This window comes from Narcine bancroftii, chromosome 8 (assembly GCF_036971445.1).
Source record: "Narcine bancroftii isolate sNarBan1 chromosome 8, sNarBan1.hap1, whole genome shotgun sequence".
Classification (NCBI taxonomy): Eukaryota; Metazoa; Chordata; class Chondrichthyes; order Torpediniformes; family Narcinidae; genus Narcine; species Narcine bancroftii.
Window position 1 is genome coordinate 159155274 of NC_091476.1, and position 22841 is coordinate 159178114.

Consider the following 22841-nt stretch of genomic DNA (forward strand, 5'->3'; position numbering starts at 1 on the left):
TGGTATTTATTTGGAGTTCCACACTCCTTTTTTTAAAAAAAAGGAGACCTGGTCTCACTGTATTGAGCAGGCTGTGCTACAGCTTTATTTGCGGACACGGTCGGTCCAGTTATGGGCACGGGGGCTTTGGCCTTGGCCGATTCACCCCACTTTATACAACGTGAGATCTCAGGTGTCACCACATATTGATGCCAACTTGGTGAGGGAACCTGCTGAACACAGACTGCAGCAGTCTGATCTCAAGCAATCTGACAGCCTCAGCCTCCGAGGAGCCGGATTACACTTTGCTGGAGTGTTGAGCTTTGAGTTGTATTTGGATCATTAATCCAGTTTTATGAACTATTGCTCTGTTAATGTAACCACTACCTGCCGACATTTTTCCATTCCTTGATGAAGGGCTCAAGCCCGAAACGTCAGTTATATATCTTTACCTTTGCGACATAAAGGATACTGCTTAACCAGCTGAGTTTCTTCAGCTTTGTGTTTTCACAATCCAGAGGACATGGCTTAAGAGAAAAGGGAAAGGTTTATGGGGAAATTATTCCCACAGAGAGTAGTAGGAGTGTGAAATGATCTGCCAAATGGTAAATGGAGAATTAATTTTTAAGAAAATTTTCAACAGGTACATGGATAGGAGCGTTATGGAGAGCTATGCACTGGGTGCAGATCAGTGAATTCTGGCAGAATAGTAGTTCATCGCAGACTAGAAGGGCCTGTTTCTGTGCTGCAAGGTTCTATGGTTCGGAGCTTCACAGGGTTGGGTTAAAAGCAAACAGCTCAAGGTGAAAATTTTGCATGATGATGTAAACAAGTCACGAAATGGCAGCCCATTTTACACCTTTCCTCATTTTTATTTCCGTGTAAGTCAAATGAGATAAAAATAAGGCTCTTCCACTGAGTTACTGCAAATCCAGATTGGAGCAGTAATGAAATTCCCCATTTTGATAAACATGTTCAGCAGTTTAATACTGATGTACTAACCCGCACAAAAAATAACTGTCCAACCACAATAAGAAACAGGATTCATATTTAAGATTACTAAGCAAACCAATACTTACAGCATTCTTTAATCCAGTAAGATTAGGAGTCTTTAACAACAAGGCATCAAAAACCTCTTCACACTCTCTGCGCACATAAAGTAGCACTGGCAAAGGAATAGAGATCATTTTATTTATAGATGTTAAATGCATAATATTCCTTAAATTTTCTAGGAAAGTCATGCAGGGAAAAGTATCAATATTAATGTAATATTGCCATAATATGGATTTCATTCAGTCACACTTACAAGAATTTCAATAGAATTCAAGTTCAAGTTTTCAAAATGATCAACAATCTGAATTATGTTCAATAACCTTCTCAATGCACAATGTCTCCAGAACACTTTGAGGACATTTACTACACTTTATGAGAACATTTTCAAAATGCTGAATTAAACTACGTTTTGTAGAGTCCTGAGAGATTTGATACTTGCTGTTCAATGAATACTGCACTTTATAGGAAGTTTATTTCAATCCAAAAGTGGGCCCATTCATTACTTCAAACAAAATAAAAACAAATATACATTATACCAGCATATAGGAGCCTTGTCGGACATTTGGCTAATAATCAAAATCATATTAAGGAAGTTACTATCATTAGTCTTTTTGACTAATTAACCACTGGTCAAGTCACTTTTATTTATCGTTCATACCATGCTCGCACAGTAAAGACGAGATAGCTTTTCTCCAGGATATCAGAGCATATTTACATAAATCCAAGTTAGAATACAAGTTAAGCACATTAAAATATTACGGCGTATACAGTAATAGTCCATGGTACCCTATCCACAAATGTTCTGGGAGTTCAGGAGTCTGATGGCTTGGGGGAGAGGGGGGAAGCTGTATTTAATCTGGATGCAAGTGCCTGAGTGCTGCAGTCCCTCCTACCAGATGGCAGAAGGGAGAATAATTTACTTGAGGGGTGTGTGGAGCTCTTCACAATGTTTATTGCCTTTTGCCTGCATTGAGTGTTGTAGATGTCCTTCATGGGAGGAAGAGCGCCCCCAATGATCTTTTCCGCTGGCCTCCCTCTCATCTGCAGGGTCTTGCGGTGGTCTGAGGAGGTAGAGCTTCCAAACCAGGTGGCGATGCAGTTGCACAGGATGCTCTCAATAGATCCTTTGTAGAATGTAGTGAGGATGGAAGGTGGGAGATGAACTTTCCTCAGCCTTCGCAGGAAGTAGAGGCGCTGCTGGGCTTTCTTGGCTATGGAGCTTGTGTTAAGGGACCAGGTGAGATTTTCTGCCAAGGGCACTCCAAGGAACCTGATAGTCTTGATGACTCAATGGTGGAGCCGTCAATGATCAGTAGAGCATGGTCCCCCCGGGCCCTCTCGAGGTCAACAAACATCTCTTGTTTTTTTTCCAAATGTTCAGATACAGGTTGTTGGCTGTGCACCAGTCCTTTAGTGACTGCACCTCTTCTCTGTATGCCTACTGATTGGGCCCACCACGGTCGTGTTGTCAGTTGTGGGTTAGCAGAGTGAACAACAGTGGATGCAGCCATGGAGGCCCCCCGCTCTCAATGTGATGGTCTTGGCGGGGCTGTAACCGATCTGGACTGCTTGAGGTCTCCCTGACAGGAAGTCGAGAATCCATTTGCAGAGGGGGCACACTGGGGAGTTGTGGGGACATAGTTATACTCTTAAGGCTCCTTCCAGGGAACCTACAGTGCAGTCATCCTACCCGACCTGCCTGAACACATTCAAACTGCCTGTAGAGTAGTCTGGCAGTGTTTATTTTTCAAGAAATAAAAAAAAACACAGAGGTCCCTGCCTAGGATGGGCAAAACCCATGAGGGGCTTCCGGCTCTGTTGGAGCTGCAGACCGGTGCAGGCATCCTTCAGAGAAGACTCCTCCCTCCTTCCCTGGAGTAGCCTGGGAGAGGATCCTACAAGATGGGAAACTACAGCAGCAGATCCTCACTAGGCCTACAGGTGACTGGGTCCAAAGGAGAAGGCCTTAGACAATATTTTTTAAGCATTACCATCACAAGGTGGTTTAGGTTAAGTGACAGCCAGGTAGTTTATTGTGACTTCTTGCCCTTTACTGCTCAGAATAAAACAGGTGCAGAAGGACCTAGCCCCAGACAGTGAGTACGTTACTTTACATTCACAAGACATGATCTGATATCTGGGACAGGGGGATTGTACAACACAGCAAGGAGGCAGGATACAGGTAAAGTAAATATTTCTGTGCTTTACCAAGACTTCTTTCACTGCTCTTTAGGCTCATTTGGGCACCAAGGCCTCTCCATCCATGGCCTTGTTGTGATAACATTTACGCCCCTCTCCCATCCCTTCCCACCCCACCTTCACCTCCAGTGCTAAGTTTGTCAGAGATTCATGCAGTTCTATTCAAACAAGGTTCAGCAGTTGAAAAGGTCCAGGTACAACTCTCCACAGAAGGCTGCCTCCAGTCTTACCAACACAAGCAAGCTCTGAGTTTTTATAAAAAAAAGTTGAGTGTTTAAGTGCATTGTTGCTGTACCTTTCTCTGGTTCACAAAGCTTGGGAAGTTTATCTGGTATATCAAGTTCATCCTTGTACAGGGGCTTGTTTCCCCTTTTCACTGGAAACCTGCACATTAAATGCATATGATTATGAGCAGAACATTTTACAATAGAATCATTAATTCAAACAACTATTTAATTTAAAAAAAAGCAACATAATGGATTAATTGGGTATATTTGGCCAGCTCCTGGGCTGGAAGGGCCTCTTACTGGGCAGTATCTTTAAATTACATTAAATTAAACGTAATGCACAGTCAGATAGATTTATTTTTACATATTAGGAGAATTAAGAGTTGATGAGAAAAGGCAGGAAGGTGATGCAGAATCCAGATCAGCCATGATCTTATGAAATGGTGGAGCAGGTTCGATGGGCCAGGTGGCTTATTCCTGCTCCTTATGTGTTTTATCTTATTATTGTTTTGCTTCACTCTGCTGTCAGTTCTGTCTGACTCCCGATTGGCACTGTTAGATTTTCAGAGCATAATTACTTCATACTGAAATAAACCATCTGTGTAAATTCATCCTTCCTAAAACACCTTTCAATCAAGTGCTACTCTAATCTTTTATACTGCATTCAATTTTTTGCAAATGACATTGTGGTACTAATATTTCACTTTGATATCCATCCATCAGAATTTTTTAAAATCTGGAGGCCTGTGACTCGTGGTGCACCTCATGGATCAGGGCTGGGTCGATTGCAGTTTGTCATCTATAGCAATGGTAAAATGGTAAATTGGATCTGGAAGGTTGCAGATTGGAGGTATAGTGGTCAGTAAGGAAGGCCTTCATAAATCAAAGTATTGAATATAGGAGTGGGGATGTTACGGTGAAGTTGTGTACGACATTGGTGAGGCCAAATTTGCAGTCTTGTGCACTGTTTTGGTCTCCTAACTAGAGGAAAGATATCCATAAGATTGAAAGAGTGCAGAGAAGATTTACTAGGATGTTGCTGGGACCTGAGGAACTGAATTGCAGGAAAAGGTTAAACAGGTTAGGTCATTATTCCATGGAGCACAGAAGAATGAGGGGAGGTTGATAAGAGGTACACAAAATTTTATGTAGGGTGTGAATAAGGTAAATGCAGGATGTCTACTGAGGTTAGGTGAAACAAGAACCAGAGGACATGGGTTAAGAGTGCAAAATAGAATAATATAAAAGTTTCAGTCAGAACATAAAGCCCACCACAGCACGGAGTCGGCCTTATTGAGAGTATACAACGACCTACGGACTTGGGCAGTGCTGCTGTTCTAATGCTCCTTGACCTCAGCATTCGACACTATCGATCTCACTATTCTGATAGACCGTCTCCAGCAGGAGGTCGGCATCAATGGTGTGGCTCTGACCCGATTCAAATCTTAGATCTTACTGACAAGGCTTTCACGGTTAACATGGGCAGTTAACTACACATCTGCCTCAGCCACTCTCTCCTGCAGGGTTTTGCAAGGATGCATCCTTGGCCCCAATCTTTTCTCACTGTACATGCTCCCCCTCAGCCATATCATGCAGAAACATGGCATCTTCCACTGTTACGCCAACGACACCCAGCTCTACCTCCCCCTAAAACCGATGACCAGTCAAAAATCACCAACCTCACCAAGTCTCTGGAAGACATTAATGAGACAAAATCTGAGATTATCCTACTTGCCCCCCCTATTTCATCAAAAAGTTACACGACTCCCTAGGTAATCTATCCACTCTTATTAAACCCCACGTTAAATCCCTTGGGGTGCTATTTGATCCTGCCTTCAAATTTGACAAGGCTTGCTTTTTCCAGCTTGGCACCATTAAAATAAAACTGTACCTCTCACTCAAGGACCTCAGAAAGGTTATTCACACCTTTATATTCTCATGTCTGGACTACGCTAACTCTCTATATATTGGGGAAAATTATCCACCTCCAATTGGTTCAGAATGCTGTGGCTAGGGCCTGACAGGTACCTATATCACCCCTATTCTGGCCTCCCTCCAGTGGCTGCCAGTACAGCTCAGAATTGAATTCAAGCTGCTGCTATTCACATACAAGGTTCTCAACAACCTTGCACACCCCCCACCCCCCCACCCACCATATCTCCAATCTGCTTACACCCTACTCTGCTCCTCAATGGCTCAGGTTAGCTACCGCAGGATGCCTGGCTGTTCCACACAATAATTGTACACAAAGAGGAGGCCGACCCTTCGCGGTTGTGGCCCCCAAACTGTGAAACAGCATTCACCTGACCACTAAACTAGACCCCTCTCTCAACTGCTTTAAATCCACGTTAAAAACGTACCTTCTGTCATTAGCTGTACTAAGTTTGATGGATTGCCTTGGTTTTTATAGCACCCAGGTCAATGCAAGTTGAAAAAAATTGTGCAATATAAATTGAACTTGAAAATATTAAGGGAACTTCTTCATGCAGAGAGTTGTGCAAGTGTAGAACAAGCTGCCAGCTGAAGTGGTGAATCGGGGCTTCATTTTGACATGAGGAAATTTTGGACAGTTACATGGATGGGAAGGGTATGGAAGGCTGTGGACTGGGTGCAGGTCAGTGGAACTAGGCAAAATAAGCGTTGGCACAGGTTCGAGGCGTCTATTTCTATGCTCTAGTGTTCTTATGGTTCATTGTTCTTGAGGGAAAAAACTTTCAGCCAGTCAGAAGAAGGGAAAGAGGGCAAAAGGAATAGCATGAATGGAAGTAGAGATTAAATAATGAAATAGTGTTGGTGTTGGTCAGGATGATTGGCAGTGGAGGTATAACCGTACAGAATCAGTATTAAAGCTGCTCATTTAAAGAACTGAACAATGGTTATAATTTGAAAACACCGAAGTTTATTGCAATACCTTTGATTTAGCTTTAACATAAGCAGATATAGAATTTGCACACCATTGGCCTGTGATGTCTGCAAGTTCCAACAGGCTTCACAGCCAATTAAATGCATTTGATGTTCTGTCACTGTGGTTGGAGCACATTAATGTTAAATTTCAAAATCCCCTGTAGGTGTTGTTCCTGCACAAACCTATTTGAAATTTCTTTAATCACCTTCTCATCTCTGCTGATTATCAAATTACCATACAGAGGCACACCTATGGGTTTTCTAAAATCAAAAGATATAATATATAGAACTGGCAAGCAAATGTCTTCTGCTGACCAATGGATATAACACCATTAGCAAAGGAAAACTACCTCACAAAAGAATAAATAATATTGTAAACTAAAAACAAATCATTCTTACCTCTCAGGAGGTGTGACTTCAGAACCAATTGAGTGCCCCTGAAAGTAAACAAGCACAAGATTTTAATACCATTTTCAAGCATTATCCTGTGTGTATTGAAACGTAGTACAGAAGTGACTACATAGTGAGGTGTGTTCAAAATAAAATCTGTTCAAGCCATTCATGGATTTTATTTTGAACACACCTCACTATGTCTTCTTTTGGTTGTCCATCCCATAGGATGATGCTGGGACCTGAGGTCAATTTGCAGGGTTTGATATGAGCATCCTGGAGCGGCTGTACAGGCCATTCCTTGACAGGCACTGCTTGCCACATACTTGGCAGGTGAGGCCTGCTCCCACTGCTGCACAAATGCTTTTCATGGCATGCGACTCAAACAGCCTCTGACAACCAAGTCCAACCCCTGGCCTTCATGTTTTTAATGCCCGGAGCTGTTCTTACTGACAGGAGAAGGGGCAAAGGCGGGCCACTGGCACCTTGAAACCAGTTGCTCCAGGCAGATGGGGCTCATTAACCACAGATGGTAACTCATCTAAGAGAGGGAAAACTCCGATTTCAAACCTCTGCTGCCTTGTGACTATACCCACTTATGGGAATGGCTTTGGGAGTAAAGCCCCGAGGAAAAATCCACAGTCGGAGTTCTGAAGGCAGCTGACCGCTGAACCCAGCACTGGTTTGGCAACTCCTGCAATGCTGCTGGGACCAAACTGTATCGACTTGGTCGTTCCTTTGGACCCATCATTTGCATGGAGAGGGGTTTCCTACTCCATGGGCAACAGACCGATCTCCATATCAACTCTGACCTGGCTTGCGTCCTGGAGAGGCCACTCCACAGTGACCACCAGAGATGCAGTACCCATGGTCCACCACGACAGACGGAGGCCAAAGAAGAAGAATATATGGTAACCTATGACCATGTCTTCCTTTGGAAGAGCCATCATCACGTAGTGAGGTACATTCAAATAAAATCCATGAATGATTGAACAGTGAATGACAAAGCATTCCAGGTGGGTAACAAAGCCAAAAATGTAGGAAAGAAAACTGGATTTCCAATCTGTTCATCATTTGCTAATCTCCATTGAGATAGCAGAAATGGTTTGAAGTTGGCAGATAGATCATCAGGTTAAGAATTACTCTGAGAGCAGCAATGAGGCCTGATTATGCAGCCTTCCAAACTAAAATAGCTCCCCTGACCTCACTATTTCATTCTCCACATGAGGAGCAACTGCTTCAGGAGGGCCACGTTACAGAACATAATATAACAAAGGTGGGGGAGAAATGGCAAGGAAATAAACTTTATAATAAGTGCCACCTAAAAACAAACAGAAGTGAACAATGGACAGGATCATTCTCTATTTACATACCAATCCATTCCGCTGTGAATAAAAGAAATGGGCTTCTGGGGTGAATAGAACAGGAGGAGAAGTGAGGTCTGACATGTTCTTAAAATATGTGATGTCATTTCCTTTGTGGTCCGTCTGTGGAATCCTCTTGCTAGTAATAGCTGTTAAATGAAAAAAGACTAAGCATAAAATCAGGCAATATTTTATGTTTTTATATTTTCTGCTCATATCCCAAGCATAACAGGTTTAAGTCTCTGATTGTCAAGGTTCAGACACTACCTCTGACATATTAACACATCAATAGTTTTTAAATCACCTTCAATATTACACACAAAAAAATGAATAATTCCGAATGAACACAGCAGAACAGCACATTAACTTGGACTTGGCATTCCTTCAGGTCAGAGAGAAAAGGTTTGCTGGGTATGTTGGGAGGAGAGGAGGGGGCTGTTGTTATTTCTTCAAATGCATGACATGCAACCTCAAAGCATTTCGCATGCCCCCAATTCTTGTTTCATGTTATGGACTTAATGCTTTCTGAATGACAATTCCCTGTGCCTAATTTTAAGGAGAGATGAACTAGTTCATTAACATATTTTATTGGTGATTTAAAGTTTGAAACTATTGTGTATAAGCAATTGAATTATACAAAGTGCAACAAAATTAGAAAAAAAAATTCAAATATGATCATAATTAAGGAATCCAGAGCTCATTCTTAATAAAATAAAGCATACCAACAAAAGAAAAAAAAGTTTAAAAAAAAATGTCAGAACCCCTTCCTCTAAGCAAGGTTGAAAATTGACATGTATGAATCAAGCAACACCTTCTTGGAGAGGGACAAAACAGCGCCAAGATTCCACATCGCTAGATCTTAAGATTATGATAGTAGTCCATAAATAAGCCCCATGTCTTTTGGAATTTGAGATTTGAATCCTTGATAGCATATCTAATTTTTGTATAAATTTAAGCCACATTATAGTTTACGCCAGTGTGTACGCGTAGGTGGGGTATTATCTTTCCAATTTATCAAAATTCCCCATCTGGCTATCAACAAAATAAAAGATGGAATTTGGCTCTGAATGGAAACTCACTCCACAATCCTCCCATAACCAGTACCAAATACCTGACCAGGAGACCTTTCTCAGCTTGGTCTTCATCTCTTATCGTTTCAGATGTGCGTTTCATTTCCCTTCTTTGTCACAGTTAAATTCTGCTGCACCCAGATTTTTAAAATTTTTCCTCTTGAGATATTCCAAAAAGAGTAATTGAAGGGCAATGTTCCAATTTTAAATTTAAAAATCTCTGATGGTGTTTGAAAAACATCCTTCAAAATTTTTTCTAAATTGTTGATCTTATCTCTTGCCAGGGCTGGTGTCCCAGATCCCACCCAGTTTGTTCTTGACCTTCACCTGTCTCGTATTCCTCTGTTACTGGCTCTCCCCACTCCAGTTGTTTCAAGTTCGTTCCATTCGGGACCCTGACACTGTTTCTAACATCAGAGTAGTTCTTTCCCAAAAGGATTCAATCTCAGCATATACATGCACATTGAATAGCAGTAGGTACATGGAGTGATAATCAGAGTGATTATTTAAAAAAAGAGATACAGTACAGTAACAGGGCCTTCCGGTACACTAGCCCGTGCCTCCCAAATACACCAATCTACAAGCCCTGTTTGTTTCTGGAAGGTTGGAGGTATCTGGAGCACCCAGAAGAAATCTACGCAGAAATGGGGAGAATGTACAATTTCCTTTCGGACAGTGCCAGGTTCAAACCCAGATCACTGCCGCCATAATAATGCCATCCATCCTGTAGTGTAAGCATACTTTTAAATAAAAAGGGAGTACTGCAAACGGAAGGAGGAAAAAAAGCAACAGGCAGGCAATATTGTGTATTTTGGGTGTGCGATCTTTATCAGAGAGAAAGTTAATAAATTCACTAGATGAAAACAAAAAAATTGTGTTGGTTGTTTGGAGAAAAACAACAAGTTTTCCCAACAAGGCCGGTTTAATGAATTAAATACCTCAAACTTTGCTGAGTGGAAAGTAATTGATAAAAATGTCATCAATGAGATAATACAAACACACACCTGGACAAAAGTATGTGCAAATAATAAAGGAAAGGGATGAAATGACAAAGGTGAGGCTCAAACCAAATGCACATTTACAAAATAAATAAACATTCAAGAGGAAAAATTTTAAAAATCTGGGTGCAGCAGAATTTAACTGTGACAAAGAAGGGAAATGAAACGCACATCTGAAATGATAAGAGATGAAGACCAAGCAGTATTGCAATGGGCTGAGAAAGGTCTCCTGGTCAGGTATTTGGTACTGGTTATGGGAGGATTGTGGAGTTACAGTTTCCCTTCACACAGTTTTAAGTTTCAACATATTATAAATAAGATTCCAACACAGGCAACAGGGACAAGCTTGGTGAGACAACTCGGCTGGCATTGACAGGCTAGGAGGAAGGGGCTGTTTCTGTGCTGCAAAACTCAAGAACTTCCGATCTATCTTCAGATGCTCATTCATGCCTTGTGAGGAGAGATAGAATGAGAAACAGAGTAGGACCAAAGATATTTGTAGAAAGTAAAAATGCAATGTTGGAGAAACTCAGCAGGTCAAACAGTGTATTTTATAAAGCAAAGATAGATCAATAACTAACCAACATTTCCGGCTTCATCAAGGCATGGGCAAAATGTAGGCAGGTGATATTTGTGCCCCTATTTAAAAAAGGTTGAAAGGACAAACTAGGGAACTGCAGGCTGTGGAGCTTAATGCCAGACTAGGGATTCTGAGAGACAGGATGTATATGCATTTGCAAAGGCAAGGACTGATAAAGAGCAGTCAGCATTGACTCTGTGCATGGGAAATCATGCCTCACCAATTTGACTGAGGTTTTTCAAGAGGTGATCAAGATGACTGATGAGGAAAGAGTTGTACACATTGTCTACATAGGCTTTATCAAGGGCTTTGACAAGAAACTGCATGATAATTTGGTGCAGAACTTCAGGTCACATCAGATCCAGGATGAGGAGGCTAATTGGATACTGAATTGGGTTGATGGTAGGAGTCAGACAGTGATAGTGGAGTTTTGTTACTCAGAATGGAGGCTTGTGACCAGCAGTGTAGGTTTGCAGGTGAGACCAAAATTGGTGGTGTAGTGGGTAGCGATCTGAAATTACAACAAGATCCAGATGAACTGGGAAAGTGAACCAGGGAATGGAATTCAACTTGGACGGATGTGATGTTTTGTACTTTTGAGGTGAAACCAAAGCAGGATTTATGAATGATAATGGCCTACAGAGCACTGCAGAACAGAGAGACTTAGGGGTACGGATATGTAGTTCCATGGAAGTAGTGATATGGGTATTCAGAGTAATGAAGAAGGTGTTTTGCACACTTGCCTTCATCATTTAGAGTATTGAATATAGGAGGAGGGATATCACATTGCAACTATACAAGACTTTAGTTCGACCACACTTGGGAGTATTGTTTGCAGTTTTGGTCATCCAGTGATAGGAAAGATATCAATGAACTGGAAAAGGGACAGAAATCAAATTAAACTATTTACACAATTGTTACTAGGACTAGAGAGATTGAACTATAAGGGAAGGTTGGACAGGCTGAGACTTTCCTTCCTGGAGTGCAGAAGGCTGAAGGGGGAACTTTTCTAGTTTTATAAAATTATGCAGGGCAAACATAATGTAAATCGTCATCATCTTTTTCCCAAGTTGGAACATAGATTTAAGGGGAGACGTGAAAGATTTACAAGGGGCACCTTTTTCACACAAAGGATGGTGGGGAAATGGAATGAGTAGCTGTAGAAAGTGGTGAAACCAGGTAGAATTGTAACATTTAAAAAAAACCATTTAGACAGATACATGGATAAGAGTGGTTCCGAGGGATAGGGGTTGAGCACAGGCAGATGGGACTAGCTTGGGTTTCATTATCTTGCTTACCATCTGTGGTTGAATCAGGAAACTTGCTTTTTCTTTTGGATTGTTTGCGTTCTTCATCCCTCATTTTTCTCTCAGCTCCCTGTCCCAAAAGATGTGAAAAGATAGAATGACTATCCATAATGTGATTGGCAGAAGAATTTGTAAACAAAATTAATAGCTTTTCCTTGTATAAAACCATCAAGCTATTTAAATTTAACAAAATTCTATCACATTCATCGTGTAACTCACCAGCATAATACAGAAATGTACTGGAGAAACTCATCAGGTCACTTTTCATTAGTTGGAAGTAAGGGTAATCAAGGTTTTGTGCCTGAGCCCTTTTTCAAGGTACGAGCAAAAAGCCTGCAGGAAATGCTACACTTGAACCCACACATCCTCCCTCACCACAATTCTGGGCCCCAAACAGTCCTTCCAAGTGAAGAAATACTTCACTTGTGAATCTGCAGGGTGTGGCGCTCTTGTTGTGGCCTCCTCTACATCTGAAAGATATCTTCAGTCTGTCCACTGCAAGGACAGGGACCTCCAGGTGGCCCACCATTTTAATTCTACACAGCATTCCAACACTGACATGTTTATCCATGGCCAAACCAAGGCTATCCATAAATTGGAGAAACAGCGTCATACATTCCGTCTGGGAACTCTCCAAACAGATGGTATTAACATCAACTTCTCCATTTTCTACTTAACCTCTCCCTAAAGTCTCTCACTTTCCCTATCTCTCTGTCTCCTTTCCTCCATCTCTCCACCCCCTTCCTTCTCCCTTCAGAGAGCTATAACCTCTCCCCATCACTTCTCAGCTTTTTAAAAATCTCCTGCTGTCCCTCACGTGTCTACCTGTGACCTCTTACCACTCCTTCCCCCCTCCTCTTCTACTCCACCTTTTCATTCAAGCACCTGCCTGCTTTTTACTCCTACCTTGATGAACGCTCGGGTCTGAAATGTTGGTTACCCTTTACTTCCTAAAGATGTTGCGTGACCTGATGCAGTTCTCCAGCACTAATGTGTATTACACTGCAGCCCCTGTGTCTATAGGCTTTCATGTGTCACTCCATTATACACCAGCTTTGACCAAGGGTGCAGGGCATTCCCAACTGATCATCCATCAATGAATTAATAGATTGGAGGAACACCACTGACCTATCCTGGTAAAGCTACATAATCATCTTATTCTCTTCTTTGATTTTTCCTTCAAATAGTTATTGAATTCTCTTTTCAACATTAACGTTAGAGGCACTTCCAGTGCCTTTTAAGCAGTGTGATCTAAATCACAATCTCTTTGTGTGCTTCATTTCAGACCATTGCTAATCCATTATTTAAATCTAACAGGCAAAGAGGAGCTAGAAATGGTTTTAATCCAGTTGTATCTCTATCCTGTGTCTATGCAGGATGCTTCATTGAGAAACAAACCATCACATCATTGTTAGATACAAATCCATGCATTTTCTTGGCTAATAAAAGTGTAAGGGTGGGGAATGGGATCACATATCATATCATAACATAAACAAAACGTTGTCTTGCTGCATATGAGCCTTTCGTGAACTCCAATTAGTTTTTTCTCACCCCTACTCTCTTTCAGAGCTGCATTCCATTTCGGCTTCATCAGTTATTTTGTGTTGGTTGAAATCTCAGGTGTTTATTACATATCTTTCATTAATCCCAGATCAGTTTTTTTTTAATAAAAGAGATCCTATCTCTTTCCTACCATTCTTCATAATGGAAAACAAAAATTAACTCACACCAGAGCTCACACCATAAGCACTCAAGGTTTCTCTCACAGTAATTACTCCGCTTGTGGAAAATATCTGCAGCCTATGCAGGCAATGTCTGACATTTCCCCACCAGGGATAGATTGTTAAATATTACATTTGTTATCAAATCAGTGTGATAACCTAGTTGGAATACCCAACAATGTTCAGGTCAGGCAAACTATGATGTTGGGAATCTAATATCTTCTGTTCTGACCCACGAATAGCTACAGATTCACGAATACTATTGGGATATTTTCCATTAGCAAGGCATTCACATCACACTGAGGGCAAGAATTTTTACAATGGTCATCAGCTGTTCATGAGGCGCATGAGAGTGCACTCCCAATATTCATTTCTATTTGCTTCATTGGAACCAACTGTGCATAGCCAAACTTCCAACTCTAATGTGTGCACCAAGAGATGAGGATGGTAAGCAGAAATTTCAATCTATTACATGCAAACACTTTACATTTGTACATTGTATAAAGAAGATAAACCCTGCAGGCAATCTGAAAAGAACAGTAACTGGAAATATATTTTGAATCACACTTTCATGTTCACATTTAGGATTGGCCACTGGCAACTTAAAAACACCTGAAGAGAAACCTACAGCTTCATTCCACCTCATTTCCTCCTTAACAATTTATCAGGTGATGATACATTAATAAATCATAAAATATTGATTTAACTCAATCAAACAACAATAAACACGCAAGTCCGGGAGCATTCCACAATTACACCCAGAAAAAAAAATTTTGGAAGCTTTAGCATTTTAATTTTGCAACACTTCTTCCTATCACAGAGATCATTTTCATTCCAGGCAAATTATTTTCATTCATTATTGATGTGATTTTTTAACAAAAAGTCACTATATCTTGTAGCATCGATAGGGGCTTAAAAAAAAAGGTTCTCATGTTCACCCAAAATACTAAAACTTTGCAATCAACATTGTATTATTTAAGGCATTTACCATGATTAAACACTGGATTATTTTTACTGGAAATATGTGCTGTTTACTCTACAAATAGAGCATAAATTCTAAGAACCAGCAAGAATGCTCACCAAAATTTGGACAAGGGCTTGGAAAATTAGTGGATCATTTCTCAGGTTTATAAAATATTTAAATAACACTATTAATTTAAATGACCAGTTTCATATTAAAATCAGCACAAATCTGAAAAGAATACGAATTTCAACTCCAAATACAGGAAGGAGCACTTTTTACTGCATTGATGTGGCATTTCCAACTTCCTACACAGTTGTCCTGTGGGTTTTGGTTTCATTGGAAATGAGACTGGAATCAACCAAATGCATCACTTGACTTTCTGCTTTCAATTTGTTGGGTAATTTTATCAACTTTTTTGGGGGTATTTTGAATACATTTTTAAATCTTTACTGTTAAATGACATTCTCCAGGTACCAAAAACAACAGATTTAAAAACTTTGCAATAATAGACTACACAGAGATGAAACTGTACCTTGTCCACGAATATTTTAATCTGGCAGACAGCCCGGTGAATAAGCTTGTCCGATTTGGTTTCACAGTCATAGGTGTCTATCTGGAGATTTAAGGGAAGGCCTTTGACTCCCTTCTGTGAGGAGAAGTCTGTACTCAGGCAGTTAATTCCAATATAAACCTAATAGAAAGAAAACAAGATCATTTTTTTTTTGGTACACTCTTCAATGTTTCTTTTTAAAGAGCATTCTATTTGTACAAGTCTGCAAACTGTTGGAGAACCAAGAGTCAGAATAGTTTTAGGGCCCAGGAGACACAAAAAAAAGTGACATACTAAATTAGAAAAAAAACTTCTTATTCTTTTCATTGAGAGTTAGTGTAGAGCAGTGGTTCTCAACCCTTGGTCCCCCCCCCCCCCCCACTCACTTATCACCTTAAGTAATCTCTTACTAACCATAGGTGCTCTGTGGTTGGAAGGGATTACTTAAAGTGGTATCTGAGTGGGAAAAAAAGGTTGAGAACCACTGGTGTAGAGTGAAATGGTGTATTGTTTTGGTCCTTGACTCTTCTTTGATCACCTGGAGTAGAGCTGGAGGCTACATGCATCAGGTCTAAAATTTGTTCAATGGTTCCAAACCCTCTGAATAAAGAACTTTTTCTTCACAGTCCTAACCAGCACCTCCTGATACTGAGTCTGTGATTCTTCTCTGAATCCAGTCTGTCACGGCCTTTGAAAATACTGTAATCGCCAATGAAATTTCCCTTTATTCTTCTAAATTCAAGAGAACAACCCTGTTGGTCACACATGTGGGTCTCACATATGCGTTCCTTTGAACACCAACACTACTCAATCTCTCACCATCTGCAGGATGGATGACTTCACATTTTCCCACATTAACCTGTCTGCCCTGGGCTTGCCTACTCTGGTCATGTATACCCCCCCGGAACCTCCCCTATATTTATAATCCCACCAACCTAAGTATCATAATCAAACATGGAAATATGAAATTTAGTCTATGAAACACTGTGGCACAAACACCAGTCCCTTCAAGTGCCCCACTCATCACAGTCTGCTGGCCTAAGAGGAATCAATGCATTTCCATTCTTTGATTTTTGTTGTGGGCAAGAAAAGATAACTGAAAAACTGAGGATTAAATCTATAACAATATTTTGAAGTAAAACCTTGTTGAGCAGTTTTCTGATTGAGAAGCATTTGTTTACAGGCCATACACAAGGAAATAGAACTAGCTCAGATGCCCCACTTGGTCAATGTGAACAAGATGGCCTGAAGGGTTCATTTCCATGTACTACAGTCCCATGACTATGACTCAGTGGGAATCATCCAGGTAATACACGAAGTGAACACATTTTTAGGACCTTCAAGTCTAACTTCGGAACTGAATCACAAGAGGAAAAGAGAAACGGGGAAGAAGGATAAAAAAAGTTTATAGTATTTATTTTTACGAAGTAATAAAATATTTATTCCAACACTGCATTGTGGTATCGCTAAGTAAATTCACAATATAAATCAATTGTCATTTGGTAATTGTTTATGAGTCCTGAATTGCCTTAAATTTCAATAAATTGCCACCAAACAAAAAACAAAGATACCATTAAGGATGAAATTCCTTCCCTTTAGCACAATTCTGATTTACATCTGGTTTCTTTAAAGGGGTTCAGATTCGTGCTGCATGATACTAGTGTACAATTGCAAACTGCTCAGTTGTTAAATCACAAACCATCATTTCAATCCTCCATCACAAATATTCCCCATAAATAGAGAAAGCCTAATAATATGCAGTTTTCAGATTTAATTCCCACTTTAATCCCATTCCAAATGATGTGATCTATCTGGCTTTTGCTTTGCTTTACTCAGGTTTCCTTCAACTTGGGACAGCTGCACTATGATTGCAATCAGACCCTGAAGGAGTTTCGTTTCAAGTACATCTACAGGCTGTGCTGTCAGAAGAGTTTTGAATCATCTGTCACAGCTGGATTTTTTTTTCATTTATTTCCTTGTTCTGTTTGAAAGCAATGGATACGAATTAATCACATGAGCACGAGAAGTTGCCGACAGAGCAGGAAGAAGTTTCAATGTTGTCAAGTAGCAGTTGAGGATGCAATTCCAGGGAGAACATAGAATAAAGTGGGGCACACCTTGCCAGTGATATCACCTGTGCCTGGCAGGCTCTGCTTAGTTCTGGACACAGACATCAACAAGTTAAGTTTTGCTGAAGACTTTGCTGAAGTAATTTTTAAAAATGAATCATCCTCCACTACCATGCACATACACATAAACACACAAGCGTGTACACAGGCACACAAACACACTTTGAGTTAGGGAATAAAGAGTTCAAAAATAAAAAAAAATGCATCAACAATGGGGAGAAATCTATCCTTGGTTATGAACACAGAGGATATGTAGATATGCCATTTGTTTACTATATTCATCTTCCTTAAATTCAGTTCCAATAAACTCAGTGGAACCAACTCTATGATTCAATACTACTCTCATGCAGGGTCATAATGATAATTTTCTTAGTTTTTATTTCTTTGTCTGTATTTGTCTATAATTAACGAATACTATTTGCAATTCCATGCAAGGAGAAACATTCATAAGGTACCTGTTCAAGGTGTACTTTATTGAAAAAAGCCCTCTGGAATGTTACATACCTGAAGTGCTTTTAATGGGACAATGTCTGCATCCCCCACCTCTTAAAATAACATCAAACTAACTCTCAAGCAGTGGTTATGTTACAGATATTTGGATTGTGAGTGATTTTAAAGCAGTATTGGAGCACATCATGCAGAACACTGGATCAGGTTTTCCAGAAACCATTCAAGCAATGACCACATCAAGGCAATGATATTAGATCAACAATTCAAAAACATCAGGCCAATGTCAAAATTTCACAAAGCAATAATCTACGGAGGTGTTGTTCTTGCAGTTATGGCAATTGATATTCATGTAAAGCACAGCCTCTTCTTGCAACAGTAGGTCGTTGAATAGGCTTGGAAACGTATGAAAGCTCCATGCTAAAATTATTGGGAATCCTATGGCTAACTGTCCAAGATACTGTCTGCAATCATTCTAAAGCATTATCTGTGTTTTTATTTTTATTTATAAATAAGACCAGAATTGTGGAGAGAAATGTCTGAAATAGTTTCACTTTCACTTGTCATACCTCTTAAACTTACTTTGCAAACTTTAGCAAACTTTAGCAATGCAGAGGCATTTAAACAGGAGATTGAGAACAAAGCAGGCCATTCAACCCCTCAAACTCATTCTCTTGTTTAATAAGATTGTGTCCAATTTCACCTTGACACTTCGCCATTTGTCTTGGATTCTAGCAATCTCAATCTTTACTAAAGACAGAAAATGCAGTAAACTGTCAACAAGTCAGGCTGCATCAGTGCAAAGAGAAATAATCAATATTTCTGGCCTGAGATCTTTTGTCAGAACTGGGAAAGGGGGAAAGAAAGTAAGCTGGGGAAGTTGAGCGAGGGATGGATGAGATAAAGAATGGGTAGGGAGAGGCCAGGATTGTCTTGGGGATAAGTTGTAGAGGTCATCAGGTTCATGGGTAAGGCACGGCCAGAAGCTTCAGAAAAACAGTGAGATGCAGTTAGTTCGAGAGCGAGGAATGTAAAAAGCTGCAAGACATGGTCAGAAGGTGATATTGTGCCAATGGTGGAGACAAAAATCTGAGCCAATATCCGACGAATGACTTGAAGCACTAATGACCTGTTGTTCCCTGATCTGCTGATATTTCCAACATTTTCTGTTTTCATTGCAGATTTCAGGAGAGAGTTCTCCATTTTCATTAGCTTTTTAAAGTGTTCTTTGACATTAATTGTAAGATAGTAGTCCTTTATCAGAACCATTTCTCCCCAAAGGCCCCAAATCAGTTAAATTCACCTCTTAATCTTCAATCAAGTCAATACAGAGCTCATCTTTGCAATAGATGTTCATAATTCAGCCCTCAAAAAAGTTCTTAAATGACAGCAGCAAATATTTGTAATATACAAAAAAGACTGGCTGGAAAAAAAAAGTTCCAGAACCATAGAATTGTACAGAAAGAAGGAAACTATTCCTGAAACAGTTTTCCACCAGTCTCTCTTGTTCACCAGGAAATTCAGCCCTTTGTGTCAGTGGCAGCTCTTAATGCACACTACCCAATTAGTTTCAAACTTCTCTTTTATCCCCTTTGACCCAAATTATTTTCTTTTCAATGTCATCATTGCACCCCTTTTTTTTAATCTCTCAGGGTATTCTGAAATAACATTAACTCTGCTACAAATGAGGCGACAGTGCGGAGCCAGAGAGAACGATGGAAGCCCGAGGGAGAACAGGAGGTTAAAAAAAATAATAATAAAAAAATTTAAAAAAGGAAAAAAAAAAGAAAATTTAAAAAAACAAAAAACTCTGCTACAAATAAAGGATTCATCTCCCTCTAAACAAAAATCAACTCTTCCAGTCAAGCCCTGGGATTTTTCATAGATTCATTAATTAACCAGGGATAAATAACACCCATGTAGTAATTAGTGTGGTATCTACTGATAATGAATATTCCCAAAGTTAGAGGCTTCTGATTTTCTGCAACTCAACTTCAGTCTACACATGTAGTGTTCTAGATTAGAAGACCTCAGCTGTTCAAGTGTGTTTCCCATCAGCAACAATTACCTCACAACTACCAAGTAGGTCCTATTCACAAAAAAAGTTGATCAAATCTAATCTAGCTAATTATTGCCTCAGGAGCCGGCTCCCGATCATCAACAAAATCCTATCAGTTCATACCTGTTCACCCATAACCTGTTCACTGTTGCTCAGTTGGGTTTTGCCAGGAGCACATGGCTCCAAACCTCATCACAACCTTGAAAGACCGAGAGATGAATTCTGGAGATGAGGTAAGAATGACATCAATGAACCTTGGTAAAAGTGGTCAGTTCATTAGTGGGGTGGGGTTGGGAATTCCTCGAAGGGCTCGAGTCAGATCTCAGATCTCAGACAAAGGAAGATATTGGAGGCAAGTCATCAACTCTCAGGTCTCAGAGTTGCGCAAGGCGATGTTCAAAGTCCAATTATCTTCCATCGTTTGGAATCTCAGAAATGTTTGCTGATAATAGTGCAATGCTCAATTCCATTTGCAACCTGCTCTGCAAATGAAGCAGCTCATGCCTGGATGTACTAAATCCTAGACAATGTTCAGGCCTGGGCTGATCAATGACAAGGAGCATTTGCATCACAAAATTGATCATTGGTCACTAATGGTTATCATCAATTACATATCTTTGATGTTCAACACTCTTACCATTGCCTATTCCCTCCACAGTACCTTGGGGTTACCACTAAGCAAAAACTCAACTCACATTAATACTGTGATTGACTTCATCCTTTTCTATGCTTCATCTATCTCATTTATATTTTTCGTATAGTTTCTGTGTGGGAGGATATATGGAGAGGGGTGGAGGGTAAGGGTGGGTAAAAACCATCATGTAACCATTGTAATTTTCTAAATTTAATCATTACTGTTTTATTTAAACGTTTATTAATTACATGGAAAAAAATTAAATATTCAAAAAAAATACTGTGACTCACAAGGCAAGATATCCTGCAGCAAGTGAGAGCACAAGGCCTTGCCCCATTAACAAGCAGAGATAGGAATGCGATTGAATGTCCTCCACTTGCTCTGATGTGTGTTATTCCAACAATGCTCAATTTGACAGCATCCAGGCCAGATCATTCCCCTTGAGTGGTGCTCAAGCAACTGCAGAATGTCACGACAATGAGTTCAAGAAAATCCCTAATGTTAGGTTTACAATTTTTACAAGTTATGTGTCTTTCTTTGGTTATAAACCAAATGAATCAATGCTAATAAATTTTTCTCCTCAAATAATCAATTTTATTCCCCGTGATCACAGATTGGTGGTTATGTAAAAATAGAAAACTGGCTAAGATGTATGTAACCCTTCATATCCTGGAGTAAAACCATAGGATAACTCCTCCACATTCTAACAATAGAATAGGTGTGGTCCTCAGTATTTGCCTCCAGAGAAAATATTATGTGGTTACAAACAAGAGTAAAAATATTTAGCATTTAAAGCAGCCAAAACAATTGTTGTGAATGGGCAAGATTGATGGGAAGAAGGTATGTGCCACAACCTACTTTTGCCTTTGGCTCTCCTCATTAGAAGACAAGCTATAGGTGGAGGAATAGGCCACCCGGCCCGTTGAGCCTGCTCTGCCATTCAATGAGATCTGATCTGATGGTAGGCTCATCTTCATCTATCTGCCTTTCCCCCATGTCCCTTAATTCCCCCATAATGCACAAATCTACTCCTCGATTTTTAAAAAAAAATCTCAATAAGGAGACCTTGTTTATTCTTCACGGAGACAGGAGTCAAAATGTTGCACGAGTAACATTGGCTTCATCGTTGCTCACAAGAATGGTCACTATCCATTAATTTCTGGGCCACCACAGGTTTCTTGGCTTTTCCAGTTTGAAACTCTCCACTCAACTAAGGCAAGGGATAGAAGAAAAATCCAGCAATCAATGAAGTCTCAGAATGAAAGAGCACTTTTGGAGGATAGGATGAGAGGCCACCTCCCAGAAATTTTCCAGCTGTCACAGTGGAACTTAAAATCATGGCTTTATATCAACGATCCAGAACTTCGGCTACTAATTCATGAACTTAACCAATCGTGGAAACTGAACGGTTTTTGACTGTGACCAAAGCAGCAACCTCACGAAGGTACAACAGCAAAGCTACGTCAAAGTAACAAACCAAAAGTAATAGTTTCTAGATGGGAGTTAAATGTTCCCAGAACTCCGGATCAGAGCAAGCTTTGTGGAGTGAGTAGATTTCATCAACAGCTATGAGAGAGACAAATAGGTGAAGTGAGATGATAAAATAGAAATAAACCAGGTCTAGCAACTAGATGATCTTCATCCCAAGGGACCCACAACCAAAGATTCCAATGCCTCATCAATGTGGTTTACTTCAGAAGCTATAAAGGATGGGTTTTGTCCCAAACACAGGAGAAGCAACAGGATCCTATATGCAATATGAACACAAGATTAAAGGTTTACAAACAGTCACACTTTAGCTAAGCTACTTCAATGTACCTCTGACACCATATCTACCAGTTATATAAATAGAACCTAGTCAATTATTGCCTTGTGTTAATCTGAAATTCTAAAGGAACAACTTTCACCAGACTCAGACCAACATTAACCTGGATATGGATTCAAGAACACATCTCAGCTTCAGTTCTATGCCTAAACATTCTCAACAGTTTTCTTTCATGATCTTCTTTCCATTTGCTTTCTATTCACAGTTTTTAAAGTTCATCAGGATGTAAGCAATATCCAGGCTCAAGTTAAATACAACAAGAATTTTATCTTAAATACCTTGTGAATTGAATTGGAAAACTACCCATCGACTCAGTTAGGAACTCTGGGAATGGGCCATAAACATTGACCTTGTCAGTAAAGCACTAACCAGTGATTGAGCGCAAGAATTTTCACTTAATTTTCTCATTTTCCAAACCAATCCATGAATTTCACTGAAGAT

General features: G+C 40.0%; 1 protein-coding gene across 4 annotated transcripts in view; it reads right to left on the reverse strand.

Moving 5' to 3' along the window:
* The window catches only part of LOC138741477 (grainyhead-like protein 3 homolog), a 62200-nt gene that overhangs the window by 5542 nt on the left and 33817 nt on the right, over positions 1-22841 (reverse strand). For all 4 annotated transcript variants that reach the window (XM_069895655.1, XM_069895654.1, XM_069895656.1 and 1 more), the window contains 6 exons: positions 15289-15447; positions 12063-12141; positions 8126-8265; positions 6762-6799; positions 3527-3615; positions 1059-1144 (listed from right to left, as the gene is read on the reverse strand). In XM_069895655.1, the coding sequence (XP_069751756.1) occupies positions 1059-1144; positions 3527-3615; positions 6762-6799; positions 8126-8265; positions 12063-12141; positions 15289-15447 (591 nt within the window). The remainder of the gene's footprint in view (positions 1-1058; positions 1145-3526; positions 3616-6761; positions 6800-8125; positions 8266-12062; positions 12142-15288; positions 15448-22841) is intronic.